This window comes from Emiliania huxleyi (assembly GCF_000372725.1).
Source record: "Emiliania huxleyi CCMP1516 unplaced genomic scaffold EMIHUscaffold_41, whole genome shotgun sequence".
In the NCBI taxonomy this organism is placed as follows: Eukaryota; Haptophyta; order Isochrysidales; family Noelaerhabdaceae; genus Emiliania; species Emiliania huxleyi.
Window position 1 is genome coordinate 561,495 of NW_005198900.1, and position 18,807 is coordinate 580,301.

General features: G+C 65.6%; 5 protein-coding genes across 5 annotated transcripts; 3 read left to right on the plus strand and 2 right to left on the minus strand.

The window, feature by feature from the left end:
• Positions 1 to 471: 471 nt before the first annotated feature.
• On the minus strand, positions 472 to 1,534 carry EMIHUDRAFT_102670 (hypothetical protein; the record flags this gene model as incomplete). Its single annotated transcript, XM_005769814.1, has 2 exons — positions 472 to 1,374; positions 1,514 to 1,534. 2 exons carry the CDS (start codon positions 1,532 to 1,534, stop codon positions 472 to 474), a joined length of 924 nt encoding a protein of 307 aa, XP_005769871.1.
• A 1,021-nt stretch (positions 1,535 to 2,555) lies between these two features.
• On the plus strand, positions 2,556 to 3,353 carry EMIHUDRAFT_210159 (hypothetical protein; the record flags this gene model as incomplete). Its single annotated transcript, XM_005769815.1, has 1 exon — positions 2,556 to 3,353. One exon carries the CDS (start codon positions 2,556 to 2,558, stop codon positions 3,351 to 3,353), a length of 798 nt encoding a protein of 265 aa, XP_005769872.1.
• A 4,048-nt stretch (positions 3,354 to 7,401) lies between these two features.
• On the plus strand, positions 7,402 to 9,569 carry EMIHUDRAFT_451415 (hypothetical protein; the record flags this gene model as incomplete). The annotated part of the gene is made up of 6 exons (XM_005769816.1): positions 7,402 to 7,833; positions 8,076 to 8,148; positions 8,453 to 8,634; positions 8,703 to 8,828; positions 9,261 to 9,395; positions 9,483 to 9,569. Coding segments are annotated over 6 exons (1,035 nt in total), but the record flags the coding sequence as incomplete, so codon positions are not given.
• Positions 9,570 to 10,204: 635 nt separating this feature from the next.
• Positions 10,205 to 12,474, minus strand: EMIHUDRAFT_436416 (hypothetical protein). The gene is made up of 4 exons (XM_005769817.1): positions 11,374 to 12,474; positions 10,953 to 11,002; positions 10,716 to 10,877; positions 10,205 to 10,641 (listed from the first exon to the last, which is right to left on the minus strand). Exons 1-4 carry the CDS (start codon positions 12,371 to 12,373, stop codon positions 10,321 to 10,323), a joined length of 1,533 nt encoding a protein of 510 aa, XP_005769874.1. The 5' UTR covers positions 12,374 to 12,474; the 3' UTR covers positions 10,205 to 10,320.
• A 3,723-nt stretch (positions 12,475 to 16,197) lies between these two features.
• On the plus strand, positions 16,198 to 18,719 carry EMIHUDRAFT_451417 (iron-containing alcohol dehydrogenase). The gene is made up of 8 exons (XM_005769818.1): positions 16,198 to 16,762; positions 16,832 to 16,860; positions 17,319 to 17,372; positions 17,514 to 17,585; positions 17,714 to 17,821; positions 18,072 to 18,140; positions 18,315 to 18,399; positions 18,473 to 18,719. The coding sequence occupies exons 1-8, from the start codon at positions 16,231 to 16,233 to the stop codon at positions 18,664 to 18,666; spliced, it is 1,143 nt and encodes a 380-aa protein (XP_005769875.1). The 5' UTR covers positions 16,198 to 16,230; the 3' UTR covers positions 18,667 to 18,719.
• Positions 18,720 to 18,807: the final 88 nt, after the last annotated feature.

The following is an 18,807-nucleotide window of genomic DNA, read 5'->3' on the forward strand; positions in this document are numbered from 1 at the left end:
CTGCCTCCCACTCAGGGTCGGCAGCAGAGCCAGCATCGCTTTGAGCAGAGCAGCGCATTGCCACGTCCTCGTCGCTAGCCTATCGTCGCAGAGCTCCACCGCGGCGAGAGACGTGGTGACAGTGGCGACCGACGTGCCAGTGGCGCGGCTGGCATCGCCAGCAGCGAGGCCGCCAGCATCGCCGCCGCGCACCGCGGCGTGGGGCGCAGCAGCGTGCCGTTCGGCCATCGTGTTACGACATCCGACCTGCTTTTCACATAAACGCACAACTCCGGACCCAAGACGCACAAGCACAGACAGTCGAGAAGGGGGAGAGACAGCAACGACAGTCAGAAGTCAGCGCTGGGTCCCAGGAAGGCGAATGCGATGACGGCCTCTAGTGTGAGCTCTAGCTAGTGAGCTCATACGCACGCCGGCAGATCGCGACTATATACAGCTAGTTAAGAGCCGACCGACCCTCGCGTCCGGTGCTCACCGACGGCCGGGCGGGCCGCCCGCCCACGCGCCGCCTACGCGCAGCGCGTGCGCCGCAAACTCGCCCGCCGACAGCGCTGGCCAGTCTCCATCGGCCGTCGCGAGAGGCCTGCCCGGCTGTCGCCGCGGGGCCCCCACGAACACCACGCGTCGGATGCGGTGCCGCGCGAACTCGCGCGCAAAGTGCACGCCCCACGCCCGCCGCAGCGTCGTAGCGAAGTAGGACCGCGCCTCCTTCGCGCTACGCGCGCCGATCCGCCTCCAGTGCTGCTTGGATGCCGACTCCACCACACAGTCGAACAGCTGGTGCAGGTCGTCCGACGCCTCCGCGTAGGCCCCGACAACGAGGCTGCGCACGGTGCCAAACGAGCGCAGCACGGAGGAAACGGCGTCCCTCGAGCCGTTGTTCCATGCCTGCACGTGCGGCTTGGCATCGAGCGCCGCCGCCCGCGCCTCGTAGTCGCGCTGGACAAGGTTCGCCCTGTCGGCGACAGCGCCGCCCTGGCCATCGTCGCGCGCCCGAGCGCTCATGTAGTGAGGCCCGCCGCGGTGGATGGTCTTGCCCTCGAGGAGGTGCTCCGCCGGCGGCTGCTCGGGCCCGCGCTGCACTGTCGTGCCGCGCCACCGGACAGACGGATGCGCCTGGCCTCGTGTGCCCGTGCAGCGCGCCGTGCGGGACTCGCGCAGCTTGCAGTGCAGGCGCCCATCCGGCACGATGCCGTTCTTGCCGCGCGTGCCAGCTGTGCCGTTGAGTGTGACAGGCGGGATGACGGCGCTGAAGATCTCGCGCGGTTCCTCCTTGCCGCGCAGCCCCGCGTGCAGCGCATCACCGATCACGCGTGAGAAGATGTCGTCGTGGCAGTTGCCGTGGGCGCGGTCGTTGAGCGTCGCCAAGCCCAGCTGGACGCCAAAGGCATCGCAGACTCGAGGAGGGCCGCGGCCGGAGCAGGCGATGCTCTTGCCCACGAGCGCGCGCACGGCTGGGCTCTCCCGGCCGAGGTAGGTGCAGAAGATCTCGCGGAACTCGCGCGCCTCGCACCGGTTCTGAGCCGAGGGCCATGAGCTCACCCACGCGGACGAGAACGAGTCGACGGCCAGCCACGCCTCCCGCCGCGTGTCGCCGTGCGGCAGCCCGAGGATGCTGCGGCTGAGCTGGTTGCGCTTGACCTGCTCCCGCTGCTGCGTCAGCTGCCGCTGTAGCCCAGCGCTGCCGGCCCGCCCGTTGCCAGCCTCGGGAGCCCGGACATCGAGAGGTCCCGCCACGCCCTCGCCGCGGACCTCTCGCTGCATGCCCTCCCACGCCTTCTTGAAGGACTCGCCCGTCGGCGTCAGCTGCCCCAGCTGCGCGCCGAGCGGGTTGACGTTGGTGGTGCAGCCCGAGAGGAAGCGCGAGAGGCGAGGGCTGTTCGGGTACGGCAACTCGAAGGCGCCGTGGCCGAAGAGCGGAGCGAGCATCTGGAAGAAGCCGCGCTCTCTGCCGCCGCCGGGCGTCGACCTGTCGAGGAACCTCTCGGCCGCCTCGACAAAGCAGGCGCAGAACGCAGCCGGCGCCACCTCCTCGAGCGAGCGCAGGCCGAGGCCGCGCATCCGCGCAGGCAGGCGAGCCCGCCGCGCGGTGATGGCGTCGCCGAGCACGCCCTCGTAGCCGCACGCCTCAGCGGCACGGGTGAGCGCAGCGTCGACGACGCGAGCGTGGGACACCGTCTTGTCGGGAGGGAGGTGCCGAAGGATGAAGTCGAACTTGGCGGAGCAGGAGTAGTAGATGGCGGCCCACAGCGCGTGGGGGCTCGCAGCACGTAGCGAAAGAACTGTCTTGTCGATGTAGCTCACGATACTGCTCACCTGGGCGCGTAACCACGCATCCACAAACCCTGCCTCCCCCATTGGGCAGCCCGCGACCATCACGCCTCGGTACGTCCGCGACCCGCCATCCTCCTCCGGCACCAGCACCATGCCTGCTTTTCACATTCACGAAAACACAACCCACAAGCTCAGACAGACCCTCACCGCTTTCCCGGCCTGCACACGACGTCGGACACGACTGCCGTACCCGCTCTCCGCACCCGTCGACACACACACATATGCGCGTGATCCTCCTCCTCTTCCTCGCCGGCCCCGCCTCAGCGGCGCGTGCGGTCACGGTCCCCGCTCCGCTACAGCGGCCACTCGACTGTGTGCGCTCGCTGCTCGACCGGCTGCCACGGCCGCGCGATGGCTCCTGGCCCGCGACCGGCTCGACGCGGCCGCCACCGCGCGGGCCTGCAGACATTGAGCGCTTTGTCGGCGAGGCGACTGAGGAGGAGGGGTGGGCGCCGGTCGTCAGCCGCGATGGCTTTCAGGTGAGCCGTCGCAACCTGAGGGGCAGCCGGCACGTGTACGTGCGGGGGCAGGGCGTGTTTGGCGCTCCGCCGGAGGCCGTGATCGGCCTCTTCGAGACCTCGGACGCGGCACTCATCCGCCGCTACAATCCGCTGTACGACTCGGGGTGGGACCTCGAGCGGTACGACTCGCGCACGAAGGCGGCGTACGCCAAGGTGAGGGCCGCTTGCCCCGGGGTGCGGCCGCGCGACACGGTCTCGCTCATCTCGCGGCGCGACGTCGGCGGCGGGGGCGCGTGGGGCTGCGGCGGCACCGTCTTTTTCCAGGAAGCCACGACCCACCCCGCCGCGCCACCGCTGCGCGGCGTCGTGCGCGCCAAGATACTGCGCGGGATGTTCCTCGTGCAGCCGGTGCCGGGCTGCCCGCGCCAGACGAGGTTCACCTTTACGCAGCAGTGCGACGCCGGCGGGGTGATCCCGTCCTGGCTGATGAACCGGCTGATCGTCTCGGAATCGATCCACTTCTTGCAACGGCTCGACCGGACCGCGCAGGGCCGGTAGCCACGAGCGTGGGCCGCCCGTGGCATGTTTGAACGCGCATACACATGTTAGACTAGAGTCTCAAAGCCAAGAATAAAAAACCCGCTGCCGCCACCACGACACTAGACACAGCTCACACCGAGAGCGAGACTTGTCACCTGCGATTCAATCTCCCCTGCACACCGCCTCGTCTGAGCGACAGCCATATATGTCGTGTCCATCCCTGAAAATTAGATATTCTTACCTTCTTGCCCCCCTCCGAGACTGGAGACACCCACACCCCAGTATCAGACCAGGGGGACTGCCCCCCGCCCCCGCTTGCCCTGGGACTGCACAGGATAGCGTGCCCCAATTGGCGACACATAGCGGGGGACACTGCGCAAGGAGGGGGTGCGTCGCCTTTCTTTGTCCTCTCGAGGGAATGTTCTCTCGACGCCCATGGCCTTTTTCTGAGGTTTCGTACTAATGACGTCCTTCTTGGCACTTCGGGCGTCGGTTGTGCGTATCTGTGGTGTCTCGGTAATGTGTTACGGGTATCGGTCGCTGAGTGGACGCTATCTCTAACCATTTGATCTACGTTTGCCGACTTCGGCCGTCGGCCTCTCGATGGTCGAGTGGCTTCCGGATCGAATCGGCGACTATGACCCTTATAATTTTTTTCACACCTGGCGGGCCCAATTTTGCTCAGATGCACCTCCGAATTCGATATTCGAAATCGCGTCCTCACGCTTAGCGCTTGGTGTGCGTCCGTTTTTCGTCACGGGTTGTCGGTAAGAGGAAAAGGGCTCTCGTGTCCATCCCTGAACTCTGCGCAACGCGCTTCACATCTGCTTTTTCATGAGCTTGGATGGCGCGCGAGGCCGCCGCTTGGCTATAATCCCGCTGCCCTTCAACCGCGGCCAGGTCGATATCGCTCTTACCCACCTTGCGCTTCGAATTGAAATAATACACACTTGATCAGGCACATGGCATATGCCTTGACATGCGCATGCGGGTACAACAAACATGTGCATGCACATGACCTGTGCGTGCACATGTGCATGTGCATGCACACAAACGATCGCCGAGCGCGAGCTCGAGCGCGCGGCGAACCTAGATCCTAGTGCCAGGCCGGATTTTCCCGCCTTCCTCTCCTCTTTTGGATTTTTTTCTTTTTCTACGATCTAAGATGCTCGATTTTGCTTTCAAGTCAGCAGCAGCAGCAGCAGCAGCAGCAGCAGCAGCAGCAGCAGCAGCAGCAGCAGCCGCAGCAGCTTTGCCACAACAAACCTACTGTCGCGGCCTAAAGTGTGTGCAAGTTAGTCAGATCACGATCCCGGCGTGAACACGACTAACTGACGGATCCGCTCCTGACAGTCGCACGCACCGCACACTGCGGCGCGTGCGACTGTCTTTGTTTGAAGTAAAAAGTCGAACCAGAGCGGCGTCGGCGTTGATCTGAGTTTCCTCCCACGGACCGGCCGTGCGGCACCGCTCCGGGAAGCACGCCGGCGAAACACCATCAAGCTGCTGTACAGTCTCGGCACCTCCCCTGGCTTAGCTAGAGTGAGACTGAGCCCTGGCTTGTCAGGCTGTCAGGTGCTGTCAGGTGATCTGTCGGGCTGTCGGGCAGCTGTCAGGCACTGTCAGGTGCCTCTGTCAGACCAGCTGCCGGGTGCTGTCAGTGCTGTCAGGTGCTGTCGGGTGCGTGTCTGACATCAGCGGGGCTCTGTAGCTGTCGGGTGCTGTCGGAGCTGTCGGGTGTTGCTGTCAGACGCTGTCGGAGCTGTCAGAGCTGTCAGGCTGCTGCTGCTGTCAGACGTTGGGCTGTTGCTGTCAGGTGCTGTCAGGTGGTGCTGTCGGGGTGCTGTCAGGCTCTGACACACACCAGCCACACTTATGACACTATCAAGAGGAGACCAGCAGGACTCTACTGCACACATACTCTAGTCTCTACTCTGCCTCCGGTCCCACCATCTTCTTCATGGTGGACGTCACCATCTTCTTGTCTGCCGCACTGAGAGAATAGCAGAGAGGCAGGCTGGAGTGCTTCTTCGGTACACCTTGCTGATGATCTGGTAGTTGCTTGTCCAGCGGAAGGCCTCCCCATCGTTGTCGCTCGTCAGCTTGTAGTACTTGCACGCTCTGTTCTGGTAGCGCGGGCCGTCTGGGGGGGTCCCGTCACCCTTCACCTCACGGTACCACCGGAGGATAAAGAGGCCCTTGGGGTCGTTGATGAAGACCCCGTTGCTGCGCTGACTCATCGAGAGCTGGCGCAGGTACTCTGCGCTCGAGCTGCCAGTGGCACGATCGGCTCGAACTGCTCCAACGTGCTGCGCCACACCGCCGGCGAGTCGCACCTCCGCGCGTGGCTCGCCGACCTGCCGGTGGAAGCGGAGAAGCCGACGCTCGCCGAGCTGCAAACGTGCGTTCTCCTCGCCGTGTGTCCATCAATACCCGCACGCGGGGCACTCACCCTCCTCTCGCGCGGCGGTCGCAGGTGTCGATCGCGCACAAGTGGCTGGGCAGCGAGCGCTCCAAGCGCACCACGCAGACCAAGGTGCGGGTGCAGCGCAAGGCGCAGAGGGAGGCGACCAACGCGGCGGTCGACGCCGCCGTGGCTACTGGCCGGGCGGTGGCGGGGGCGCTGACGCCGATGACGCCGGCGGCTAGTACGCAGCTGCCCCCCCTCCTACGGCGTGATCACGGCGGCGGCGGCGGCCGCCTGGGGAGCGCAGCTGGCGGCGCAGGCGCAGGCGGCGGCGGCGGCACAGACGGCGGCGGCCACCCCCACCCAGACGCCGTAGGCATATGACTGAAGGGCCCCAGAAGGCTTAGCTGGTAGCTTCATTTGTAGTAGCACAGCCGCGGGTCCGCAGAGGTGGGGCGGGAGGGTTGAGAGAGAGACCCTAGGAGAGACCCATGACCATCCCATGACTACATGTCTTTGCATGTAATAGTTTTGTTATACCCTCATGGGGCACAAGAAAGAGGCTGCACGGCCTGTGTACGGTCTGTGCTGCTGTCGGGCTGTCAGCGCTGCTGTCAGGCCACTGTGTGCTGTCGGGCTGTCGGGCAGCTGTCAGGCTGTCACGTTAGGGCCTGACAGGACGGAGCCCCTCTGATGTCAGACTCTGCTGTCAGGCTGTCAGATACGTGCTGTCAGGCTGTCAGAGAAGTGCTGTCAACGCTGTCAGGCTGTCGGGCACTGTCAGGCGCTGTCCGGGGTTTGCTGTCAGGCTGTCAGACCAGGGCTCAGGAGTGAGAGATATTGTGCACATGGTCTATCTCTACGCTACAATATACTCACTGACACTTCACCTCCCAGAGCTCGTTCTGGTCCGCCACGGCCATCCTCGGCTTCCGGAGGGCCCCCGGCCGCGGCGCGGTGCGGCGGCGTCACAAATCCAAACGCAGAGCACCGGGACGCGGTCGGGCGATCTGAGGCCCAACTAGGCGTATGCATTGCCCATCCAGGGCTATCACCTGGACCTATCAACAGGCGCCTGCGGCGCCGTGCTCAGGAGCTGCTGCTCCAACCTGTTCACATAAACGCACAACCCCGGGCCCCGAAATCGCACAGTGACAGTCAGACATGCAACACGGGGTCCCAGGGAAGGCAAGCAAAAACCTTATCGCGCGCGCAACCTGTTCACAGCCTTGTTATTGAGAAGAAAATACGTCCTACTTGAGTATGGCGCTGTGCGCTGGTATGTGAAGGCCTCCAGGGCTCGCACCGCAACCTCTCACAGGCCAGCGCACAGCGCCATACGAGGTATTTTCTTCTCAATAACAAGGCTGTGAATCTCAATAACAAGGCTGTGAACGGCCCGCGGGTAGTCTCCCCCCATTCCCAGGGCCTCCAGGGCTCGCACCTCAACCTCTCACAGACCAGCGCATAGCGCCATAGGACGTATGTTCTTCTCAATAACAAGGCTGTGAATTCCCAGGGCCTCCAGGGCTCGCACCTCAACCTCTCACAGGCCAGCGCACAGCGCCATAGCAGGTATTTTCTTCTCAATAACAAGGCTGTGAACAGACGCACTTGCCTTCTGGGCGGGGGGGGGCCGGCAGATCTCTCCGCGGCGTTATGCCCTCCAAGAAGTCGAAAAAGAAGGAGCGGCGCCTCGACCCTCGCGGGTACGCCACAGCGAGCACACCCAGATCTTCGCACAAGGAGGACTGTGACGACGGTGCCCACGTTTCTGTTGGTGCGCGCCTCGCCGTGAGACCGGGCGGCTCGGTGCGGCTGGGGCTGCGCGTGCGCGCGCCTCCTGCGCTGGGCTTGGAGGATGCCGCAGGAGAGCCCACCCTTCGGCCCGAGGAGAGCCCGACCGCGCCCGTGCAAACTTTGCCGGCAGTGCCGGCACGGCTGTCACTGCCGAAAACGGAGGACTCGAGCCCTGTCCTTGAAAGGCCGCCGCCTCCCGAGCCGCCGGGAGCCTCGCGCCCCATCCCCATCCCACTGGCGGCGCGGCCGGTGGGGGCGCTATCTCCCGAACCGGTGCTCAGCCCCGTGCAAGTGGAGGAGGGCGCGCCTGCGCGCACCCCCCTCTCCGCCTCGGCTTCTGCCGGGGCGTGCGGGCTGCTGCTGGGCGCCGCCTGCTCGCCGACGGGCGCGCGCCTTCCGCCGACTCGCGAGCCCCGCCCCTCGGCCTCTTCTCCACCCCCCCCCCCCCCCGGCGGTGCCTCTTCAGGCGCCTGCTTGCTCAGCGGCCGCTCGGCGCCGGCGACGCTCCACCACTCCCCCGGGGCGTGGCCTAGTTTGCCATCGAGGCCACGAGAGGCATCGCAGCGCGCAGCGCCTTCGGCGGAGGGAGCGTCGCCGTCCCCCGTCGTGCTTCTCAGGCCGGTGGAGGCGGCGGGGTCGTCAGCGGCGGGGGCGAGGGCTGCTGCGGCCCCAGAAGGTGCGGCGCAAGGTGTTGGGGCGGCTTGCAAGGCAGTGCCTGCTGGCGCGGAAGCGGCGGAAGTGGCGGGAGCGGCGGGAACGGCGGGAACGGCGGGAGCGGCGGGAGCGGCGGGAGCGGGGGGAGGGGCGGAAGCGGCGGCGGGGGAGGAGGAGGGGGGCGAGGAGGAGGAGGGGGTGCTGTGCGCGATTTGCCATGGCAACATCGCGCCGCTGGAAGTCGCGCTTGTGCAAGGATGCGACCACCCCTTCTGCTGCGGCTGCATCCTCAACTGGGCGCTGCAGAAGCCAAAGTGCCCGCTCTGCCAGGTCGGCTTCTCGCACCTGTGGATGTACAAGCAGCTGGACGGGTCGTACAACGACTATTTGCGCGAGGAGTCCCTCTCCCTGCTGCACCGCGCCGTCTGGTTCCGCAAGGTGCTCCTATTCACAGCTGCACTGTTCACAGCTCGACTATTCACAGCTGCGCCGTCTGGTTCCGCAAGGCCGTGTCGAGCGAGTACTCCCCCCAGCCGGTGGACGACGAGGACGAGTACCACGAGTTTCTGCAGTACGAGTTTAGCGGCCGGCGCGACGAGGAGGAGGAGCAGATGTACTACCTCGAGATGCAGGAGCGGGCCGCTCTCGGCAGGCAGAGACACGTCCGGGACACGTCCATGACATGTCCGAGACATGTCCCGTAGGAGCGGGCCGCTCTCGGCAGGCAGAGACACGTCCGGGACACGTCCATGACATGTCCGAGACATGTCCCGTAGGAGCGGGCCGCTCTCGGCAGGCAGAGACACGTCCGGGACACGTCCATGACATGTCGGAGACATGTCCCGTAGGAGCGGGCCGCTCTCGGCAGGCAGAGACACGTCCGGGACACGTCCATGACATGTCCGAGACATGTCCCGTAGGAGCGGGCCGCGCTCGGCAGGCAGAGACACGTCCGGGACACGTCCATGACATGTCCGAGACATGTCCCGTAGGAGCGGGCCGCTCTCGGCAGGCAGAGACACGTCCGGGACACGTCCATGACATGTCCGAGACATGTCCCGTAGGAGCGGGCCGCGCTCGGCAGGCAGAGCCGGCGCGCCATCGGCAACCGAATGTTTGGCTCGGGCGGGGTGGTGCAAGGGGGGCGGCTCAAGGCGCGACCGCTGCCCGTCACCCCTAAGTTTACCTCCAAGAAAGGCGCGCCCCTCGAGAGGGCGGCGGCGCTGCATCGGCGCGCAAGGACTCACCCGCGGTCCCGGTTCCGCCATCTAGGCTTCCGCCTCGAGGGCGGCGGCGGAGAGAGCAGCGGCGGGGGCGGTAGCAGCGGGGGCGGCGGCAGCAGTGGCGGAGGCAGCAGCGGGGTCGGCGGGGGCGGCGGCCGCAGTGAGCCAGCCACACCGCGGGTTTCGCGCGCGGCGGAGGCAAAGGCGGCCAAGACTGCACAGCGCGAGGCGATGAAGGAGCGGCGACGAGAGATGGCGTGCGCAGCAACGACCCCGCGCAAGACGCCCTCTTTGTGAATCGCCCGCGCGTGCTGTGCGTGCTGTGCGTGCGCGCATCCAATGTGCAGAAGCGGAGAAAAGCTGGCAGACAGGAGCGTGCTTGCGCGAGCTGCAGCTAGCAGAGACCAGGGCGCGGTGCGACGATGGACGATCCCGCAACACGTGCCCAGTACGCGTTCCACCCCGAACGGCCGATGGTGTCACAGGCCTAGAATGTCTAATCGTGATCTGGGTGTGGCAGAGATTCGTTCACAGTGTAGCCGAAAACGGGGAAAGACAAGGTGTCCCCATCACAAACGCCACGCCCCACGGCCACGCGCACGCCCACGGCGTGCGAGCCGAGCGTGCAGCGGGGCCGCCGCGTGTAGCTGTAGGGGGTAGAGACACGACAGCGTCCCCAAATCTGAGGATTCAGGATTGAGGGCTTGCTTCTGTGAGAACGCGGTGCGGGACACGAGGAGTCACGCGGACACCGACTCGTTGGTGACTCTGCTGGCACGCCGTTTCAGATTTTTTCTCAGCGTGAGCATCAATACCGCACGAATAATGGCGGAGAGCGCGCAGAACATCTAGTTCATAGCGCGGTGTTGTAGGAGCGGAGAAGAGAGACTGAGATGAGCGATCACGCTGCCGCTGAGCAAGAGGTTGCGCGCAGTGCCGCGTCGGCGGCGAGCGCGATCTCGCGGTCCGCGGCTGCCGTGGCGGTGCTCACGGCGGACCACCACTGCCAGCGTACGTGCGGCGCGACGCCGTCGTTCAGGGGGTGCGACGCGCTCGCCGCGCCGGCGGCGAGCGAGTAGACCGTGAAGGTGAGGCCGTGGCCACCCGGGAGGTGGACGAACGCCTGCGAGGTGCCCTTGCCGAAGGTCTGCGTGCCGAGGACGAGCGCGTTGCCCGCATGCGCGAGCGCCGCCGCGAAGATCTCGGCGGCGGACGCCGTCTGCTGGGTGACGAGGACGAGGACGGGGAGATATGGGGAGATATGGGGAGATATGGGGAGATATGGGGAGATAGCGCCTGCTGGTTGACGAGCACGATGACGGGGACCCCGCAGCCGAAGGACCCGCTGCCGAGGGCGCCCCCCGCCGTGCCGTCGGGCAAGGCAGGGCGGCCGCCACCCCGCCGGCACGAGCCGAGAGGGGAGGCGCGGTGGTACCAGCGGCGGCGGAAGGAGCGCACCTACCGCCAGTTCAATCAGCGGCTGGTGTACCATAGCGGCACGAGGGAGAGGCCTGGCGGCGGGAAGGAGCGCACTGTCCGCAGAGAGCCGCGCCGCCTCTTTTGGAGGGAGAGGACGTGGGCGCCTGTAGGAGAAGGCTCCAAAAGGTTCCTAGGAGGGAGGGAGAGGCCGTGGGCGCCTGCGCTGTGAAGACACGCAAGTCAGGGCGAGGGCGCGGTCTCGTGCGGCGCGCGTTCAGGGCGCCGCGTGAAGACATCGGCCACGTGTACAGCGAGGTGCAGCGGAGATGTGGGGAGATATGGGGAGATATGGGGAGTACAGCGAGGCGCAGCGGAGTGGAGCTAAACGCGCGTGTTCTCTAGTGCGAGTCGGGAGACGCACAGTCTCTGCGTCCTAGAAGGTTCCTAGAAGGTTCGTAGAAGGCTCCTAGAAGGCTCCTAGAAGGCTCCTAGAAGGGTCGCCCTCTGCGTCCCGCATCTACTCGCGGTGCGGGACCTCGCGGGAGCAAGCTGCGAGCACTCGCCACCGACGCGGACAACAACCCGCCGTCGTTGTCGCGCAAGTCGAAGAGCACGGCCCGCAGGTCTAGTGGCAGGTCTAGCGCACCGGCGCCGTCGCTGCCGCTGTCACCGCCGCGCACAGGCTCGCCCGCGCCGCCTCCGCCGCTGCCGCTGCCGTCCACTCGCGCGCGCAGCTTGCGCAGCTCGCTGCAGAGCTCGGCGGCAGTGCCCGCGCCGAAATGGTGGATGCGCAGGACGGCAGCGTGCCCCCCTCCCTCGCTGCGCCCGCCCGGCTGCCCCGGGGCGGCAGAGGCGGCTGCGCGCGCAGGCAGCCGCACGGTGCGCGAGGAGACGGAGGGAGGAGGGAGCAGCGCGCACCGCAGGGAGAGGTGGATGGGGGCGCGGCAGCCCGCGCGTCGGACCAGCATCGGCACGCGCTCGTTCTCTTCCGCCTGCAGCAGCGCGTCCGCCTCCGGGCCGCCGCTCGCTGCCAAAGCCTTCCCCGCCACCTCGAGCACCTCGTCGCCGACGCGCAAGCCCGCGAGCGCTGCCGGAGAGCGCTCGGCCACGGCACTGACGATGGTGCGCACGGCCTGCGGCTGCGCCTTGCGCGGCGGCAGCCGCAGGGCGCGCCACCCGCCCTTTGCCCGGCTCTCGAGCGGTTCGTGGGTTGTGCGCACGCCGAGGTCGAGCTGGCCGTGGTAGCGGCTGCTCAAGGCCTCGGCGCGTTCGGGCGGGAGGAAGCTGGCGTGGGGATCATCCAGCTGGCTCATGACCCACTCGCACGCGTCCGTAAAACGCGCCTCTTCGCCCTCGCGTGGGGCAGCCTCGAAGCGCCGGGCCGCTGCCGCGCGCAGCAGGAGCAGGTCTGAGCGGCTGATGAAGCTAGGGCCGCCGTGCGTGCGCGAGAGCACTTCGAATAGCACGTCGAGCCGCCGCCTCTGTGGCGTGGAGGAGGAACCGGCGAGCACGACCACCAGGCTGGGCAGCATCATTGGCGTGTGCTGGCCTGGGAGTGTGTGTTTTCGTGAAACACGGACGTCGTCCGGGTTCTGTCGAGCGTGCGGGCCGCCACCGGTTAGGGCGGAGGCCAGGGTTGGGCGGTTAGGGCGGTTAGGGGTGATGCGCTTCGTCTACTCGAGCCTCGACTCGTGCGCCGCCTCGTCAGCGGCGTGGCGGGCGGTCGGCTGCATCAGCTGTCGCCCCGCCCGAGTGCGTCTCGTCTCGCTCACCCTCTGCTCGAGCCTCGACTCGTGCGCCGCCTCGTCAGCGGCGTGGCGGGCGGTCGGCTGCATCAGCTGTCGCTCCGCCCGAGTGCGTCTCGTCTCGCTTACCCTCTACTCGAGCCTCGACTCGTGTGCCTCCTCGTCGGCGGCGTGGTGAGCAGTCAACCGTCTCGCTCCTGGCTGGCACAGGCGGGTTGATCGGCTCTCGGCCTTCTAGTCAAGTGGGCGCCTGGGCGTGGCGAGGCAGCTGGCCTTCGGCCTCTTCTCGCTTTCCTCCGAGCGGTTGCTCTCTCGCACCACGCTCTCGGCCGCCCAGGCGGCTCCGTTCCACGGAGCAGTTGCCCCTCTCTCGGCTACATTGGGTTGTGAGGGCCCTCTGCTCCTTTGCCCTCGCTCCTCCACTACTGCTTTGGGATGTCAGGTACTGCGTAGCTCTTCCTTGTGGAGGCACGCGACGACTCCAGACGGACCCTAGTACGCTCCAATGTATCCTCACGGATGCTAGGAAGTGAAGCCCAGATAAAGTAGTTCGCCGTCAACGATTGGGGTAGGGGCCCCAACTCGTGTGAGGCTACTACTTTATCGCAGGTACTCACTGAGGAGCGTCTTCTCATATGAAGGGTCTTCATCCCTCCTGCCAGTCTTCACGGATTTTTCTCCGTGAATACTCAGGACGCGACGTACGTCCAAGCACGTTCCGCGTGCCTCGTGGCCGCGCTCTTTGCGTGCTGCTCCTGCAGCTCTCTCGCTGCTCTTCCTGGCCCGGCGCCGTGCCAGCTCTGTGGCCGCGCCAGGCTCTGCGACCGCGCCAGCACTCTGGCTGCGCCGGTTCTTCGCTTTCCCCACCCACCCTCTCCTGGAATGAGGGGGGTCGTTCTGAGGGCTCTCCGCATGGTTAGCTCCTCCCTCTCTCTGGTCTGTGGTGCGATCCCTTTCGGCGACGCGGCCAGGCCACGGGGCGTTGAGGCTTGCCTCCGTGCCCGTGGTCGTCCAAGCTGATCGAGTCCCAACCCACCGCCTTTAGTGGCAGGACCCGCCAGCAAGGGGATGTCAGGTACTGCGTAGCTCTTCCTTGTGGAGGCACGCGACGACTCCAGACGGACCCTAGTACGCTCCAATGTATCCTCACGGATGCTAGGAAGTGAAGCCCAGATAAAGTAGTTAAGGGCAAAAACCGTGCCCCCGAGTTCATTTTAAAAAACCGATTTGCTGTGTGGGGCGTAATAAGTGTCGGTCGTTTTTGGTGGGTCAGGTGGTCTCGCTCGTTCGTTTGCAAAAAAAGCTCAAACACCCATTTTCTCCAATTTCATTTCCGCCTTTGCATCCCGTTTTCATTTATGCCTTCTGCTCTCTTTTCGTACACGAAGAGAGAACCGTGCCATCCTCGATCGCCGTGCAAAGCTCGCTTCCGAGCTCTCACGCCGCGCGTAGGGCCCTTAGGGGCCTAGAGAACACAACCCCCTCTCTCTTTTCTCCCAGTAAGCTATAAGTACATCACATACGCCAACAGACCTTTTATCGGGCCGGTTTCGCGACGAGCTTTCAATGTTTGGCGTTTGGGGACGCTTAGTGCCACGATGTTGCCTGTTTCTATCGCACCCGTGAGCCAGTGCGGCACAGCAAAGGTCTTCCGTGACCCGATCATCAACTTTGCCCACGGCGGTCGTGCCGACTTTCGCGGCCGCCACAACGCGCTGTACAACTTCCTCTCCGCGCCCGGCCTGTCGGTCAACGTCAAGACGCAGGAGGCGGTCTTCATCGCGCATCACGGCGTGCTCGCAGTCAACGGCACCTTCCTCACCGAGGCGCACATCATCTCGCAGCTATCCCCACAGAAGCACGCCACCGCCTCGTTCTGGGCGTCCGAACTCGACCCCAACAACTTTGGCTGGCGCGTGATCAATGGGACCTGCGTCGGCCGCCCCTTCCGCTTTGGCAGTCGCGGCAAGAAGGACTGCTTCGGCCTCAAGATGGCGATGGAGTACTCGAGCGCCACCTTTGAGCTGGGCAACTGGACGGTCACGGTGAAGGGCATGCCCTCGTGCGACACCGGCAAGGACTGCCTCATCAAGGGGCCTGCGCACCGGATCGACGTCGGCTTCACGGCGCGAGGGGACGCTCCGGCCCGCGACAAGCCACATGGCCTCATCGGCCAGTCGTTCGCCACGCCCGGGCTGGTGCGCAACGGCAAGCAAGATGTTTACCCTTTTGCTGGGGATTTTACCACCACCGCCCAGGCGGAAGGCGCCATTGAGGGCACGGCCTCCGAGTACGAGATGCCATCCGCCTTCGCGACCGAGTTCGCTTTCTCGCGCTTCAACGCGGCAAAAGGCGACCACGCGGCGGTCCCCTCGCAGGGCTCAAAGGCCGCAGACATCGTCGATGCGTCTTCCATCGAGCGCGTCGCCGATCCCGCCACCGAGGAGGAGCGCCGGCGACTCTCCGAGGCGCCGTGCCCACCCCCATCGCCACCGCCTCTAGCACCGCCTCCGCTGTCGGCCTGCGCTGTCGCCCTCGTGTCGAAGGCGACGCCGCCGATGGGCGTCCCATTTGTGCTCCAGCGCCCCGAATCCGAATTATGCATCCTGCCAAAGCATGGAGCGACCCCGACCTGGGGGACCGTCGCCGTCTGGCGCGAAGACTGCGGGGAATCCTTGGCCCAGTTCACTGCGGAGGATGCCGGGGACGGTCAATTCGTCCTGTATAACGTCGAAGCTGACATGTGCATCTTCACATGGCCTAGTGGAAATCCACACGCTACAGGTCAACTCGTCTATGCCCCTCGGGACCGTTGCGTCGGCGTCACTGGGGTCCAGTTCATCGCGGAGGATGCTGGGAACGGTCGATTCAAGCTCACTGACGCCAGCAAGGAATTATACCCGTTTTTGCCAACACCAAATGGATTCGACGGCGAGTTCGTGAACTACGACACCGTCTGGTCAAAAGATGCCGTGGTCGAGGTCGAATTCGTTTGCGAGTAGGACCTCCCCCCGTCCCCAGGGCCTCCAGGGCTCGCACCTCAACCTATCTAGACCAGCGCGCACCGCGCTATAGGTTCCTAGGAGGTAAGGAGGTATTTTCTATCTCAATAATAAGGGCTGTGAATCTATTCACAAATCTGTCCGGGGGATTCTCCCCATTTGCTCAGCTGATCCAGCACGGGCCGTAGGCCAGCCCTGGGCAAAGAAACCAGTACCTCATCGGGCTTCCCTGAGCGTCACAGCTCGGTGGGTCCGCAGCGACATGTGGGCGTACGCCTTCGCAAGGCCGGGGCCCAACGAGTCGTGGGCCGACGAGACGGCAGGTGAGCCGCGGGCATCACTCTAGTTGGTATAGTACCCCACCTTCACCGATCGAGTGATTTCTTTTTTAGTTTCCCATAAGTAAGGTAGGTAGGTAGGTAGGTAGGTAGGTAGGGGCACCGCAGGGGCCGGCCAGGTTTTTGCAGAATTTCAGCATCAGGCCCGCCCCAAGCAAAAATAAACTACACCTGATCTTTTGATGAAGGGTAGAGTGCACACACACACACACGCGCAAGTTTTCTTCTTTGGCGCGACTCGAAGTTGCGGCCTTCCAGGATGAGCTCCCCGTGGGGATTCACCGCCACCAGAGCCTTAACGGCGGGCATGGGCTCTGCGTCAAGGCTGGCCGAGCATCTGAGCGGCCTCGGCGTCCAGCGGCCGCTCATTGTGACTGACCGTGGCGTGCTCGCGGCTGGCATCCTCGACGGTGCGGCTGAGTCGTTGCGGCGGTCGCAGGTCGCCTTCGAGGTGTATGACGAGACGGTCGCCGACCCACCCGCCGATCAGGTCCATGCCGCCGCCGGCCAGGCGCGCGCGATGAGAGCTGACGGTGTGGTAGGGTTCGGCGGCGGCTCATCGATGGACATCGCCAAGTTGGTCGCACTGCTCGCCAGCCCGGGCTGCACCCAACCTCTGGACGACATGTTTGGCGTCGGCAACGTGCGGGCGGCGCGGCTTCCGCTCGTCCAGGTCCCAACCACGGCCGGCACCGGCTCAGAGGTGACCCCGATCGCAATCATCACGACAGCGCCTGGCACGAAGCAAGGGGTGGTGTCGCCCCAGCTGCTGCCTGACCTGGCGGTCCTCGATGGCGAGCTCACGGCGAGCTTGCCGCCGCACGTGGCCGCAGCGACCGGCGTCTGCCCGCCGCCCGCCCGGGCTGAGTCCAGGACATGTCCATGAAATGTCCGGACGTGTCCCACAGGCATCGACGCGATGGTGCACGCAATCGAGGTCACACAACACACACACTCACACACACACACACAGACACACACACACACACACAGAGAGAGAGAGAGAGAGAGAGAGAGAGAGAGACAGAGAGACAGAGAGACAGAGAGACAGAGAGACAGAGAGACAGAGACAGAGACAGAGAGAGAGAGAGAGAGAGAGAGAGAGAGAGAGAGAGAGAGTCGCAAAGATGCATCTCGCTTCCCTCAAGGGCCCGAGATCATCCGAGAGGACTCAGGCTCGAGGTAAGGTCATGCGTAGGGGAGGCGGATACCAGGACATGGCACTAACCCCCCCCCCCCCCCCACCCCCCAACCCCCCCCACCCCCACCCCCACCCCCACCCCCACCCACCCACCCACCCACACCTGCCCTTACCACCCCCACCACAATCCCACGGAGAGCCTTCATGGCGGCTGGGGAGGATGTTGGATTGCAGATGGCTGCTCCGCCCCGCAGGCGTACACGTCCCACCGCCTCAAGAATCCGCTCTCCGACCTGCTCGCGCGGGAGGCACCTCTCCTCTCACATCTCGGGTCACCTCGGACCCCCTCGGGTCACCTCGGATGGCCTCGCAGCGCATCTCCCTTCCCACGCCTCGGGTCGTCTCGGGTCCCCTCGGACGGCCTCTCACCCCTCGACCCCGCGGCGAAGGCGCTCTCGCTGCTTGGTGCGAACATCGCTGCTGTCTGCGCGGCGGGCGAAGGGCAGCCGGCAGGCGCGGAGGCGCGTGGGCTTAGAAGCTGAATAGAGGACACCTGTTCGGGCGTGTGTGCCCAGCTGTCTCGCTGAATTCGGAGCCCTCGTACTCACGCGGTGCTGCGAGTACTGACGATGGTGCTTCCACACTGGAGGCGCGTGGAGCGATGCTACTCGGATCATGCTACGCGGGACTGGCCTTCGCGAATGCGCCCGTCGCTGCGGTCCACGCTTTGGCCTACCCGCTCGGATCGACTTTCCACGGGGCCCGGGCCCCACCCCCGGCCCCCCGCCCTGGCCCCCGCCCCCGCCGCCGTGGGTACCCCCCCCCCCCCCCCCTTTGCCACCACCACCCTCGCCGCCCACCCCACCTCTCGCCGCCACCTCCATCGTATCCGCCGCCCTCGTCCCCGCCGCCCGCACCGCCCTCGCCGCCGCACGGTGGCACCTCGCCAGACGCCAGGAGGTGCGCAACAAAAGAGAGGCCACCGCACACCTCCTGCCCGCGCGCAGGTCCCGCACGGACTCTCAAACTCGCTGATGCTCCCGCACGTCCTCGACTTCAACGCGCGCTCCGAGCAGGTGCGTCTGGTGTGGCTGCACCGCCGGCTCCTACACGCTGCGCGCCGCCACCCGCACCGCGCTGACCCATCGCCTCGCGCAAGAAGGACCTTGCACTATAGCCCTCCCAGAATCGCCCGGCCGCCACCCCCTACCACCCCGCTCACCGCCTCCCACGCCGTGGTCCCGCCGCAGGCGACCAGCTTGTACGCAGAGCTCGCGCCCATTGTCTGCTCGCGCCAGCTCGGTGAGTGCGCCGCCTCGGCGGCTGTGGCGGCAGGCTCGCGAGGAGCAGCAGCGGGCGGCAAGGCAAAGAAGTCGCCACTGCCATGAGCGCGGCGCGATTGATCTAGGCGCGTTTGTGGACCACTTCGCGTGTTTACCTGCGGAGCTGGGGCTCCCCACCACTCTCCGCGAGGTTGGTGTTGCCGAGGCGGACATCGGCAGCCTCGCGGCGAACGCGATGTTGCAAACGCGACTGCTGCCGAATAACCCGCGCGAGGTGCATCTCGACGACGCGGAGAGGATCTACCGCGCCGCGCTCTGAGGTGCGGGGCGGACAGTCATTTGAGTGTGTAAAAACGGGTTTCAGCGGGTCGTGGCTCCTGGCAACTCAGCTAGCCGTCAGGCAAGACCAAGACCCCAACTTGCCAAGAGAGAGCGGCTCGTCTGACGCGTCTCTCTCCCG

Coding starts and splice junctions, on each gene's coding strand:
- EMIHUDRAFT_436416 (XM_005769817.1), bottom strand. CDS start 12,373: ATGATGCTGCCCAGCCTGGTGGTCGTGCTCGCCGGTTCCTCCTCCACG. Junction 10,878..10,952: donor GGCGCGGCTCTCTGCGGACA/GTGCGCTCCTTC, acceptor AACTGGCGGTAG/GTGCGCTCCTTCCGCCGCCG. Junction 10,642..10,715: donor TCGTGCTCGTCAACCAGCAG/GCGCTATCTCCC, acceptor CTCGTCACCCAG/CAGACGGCGTCCGCCGCCGA.
- EMIHUDRAFT_451417 (XM_005769818.1), top strand. CDS start 16,231: ATGGGCTCTGCGTCAAGGCTGGCCGAGCATCTGAGCGGCCTCGGCGTC. Junction 16,763..16,831: donor GCACGTGGCCGCAGCGACCG/GCGTCTGCCCGC, acceptor CGTGTCCCACAG/GCATCGACGCGATGGTGCAC. Junction 16,861..17,318: donor CGATGGTGCACGCAATCGAG/GTCACACAACAC, acceptor TCCGCCCCGCAG/GCGTACACGTCCCACCGCCT.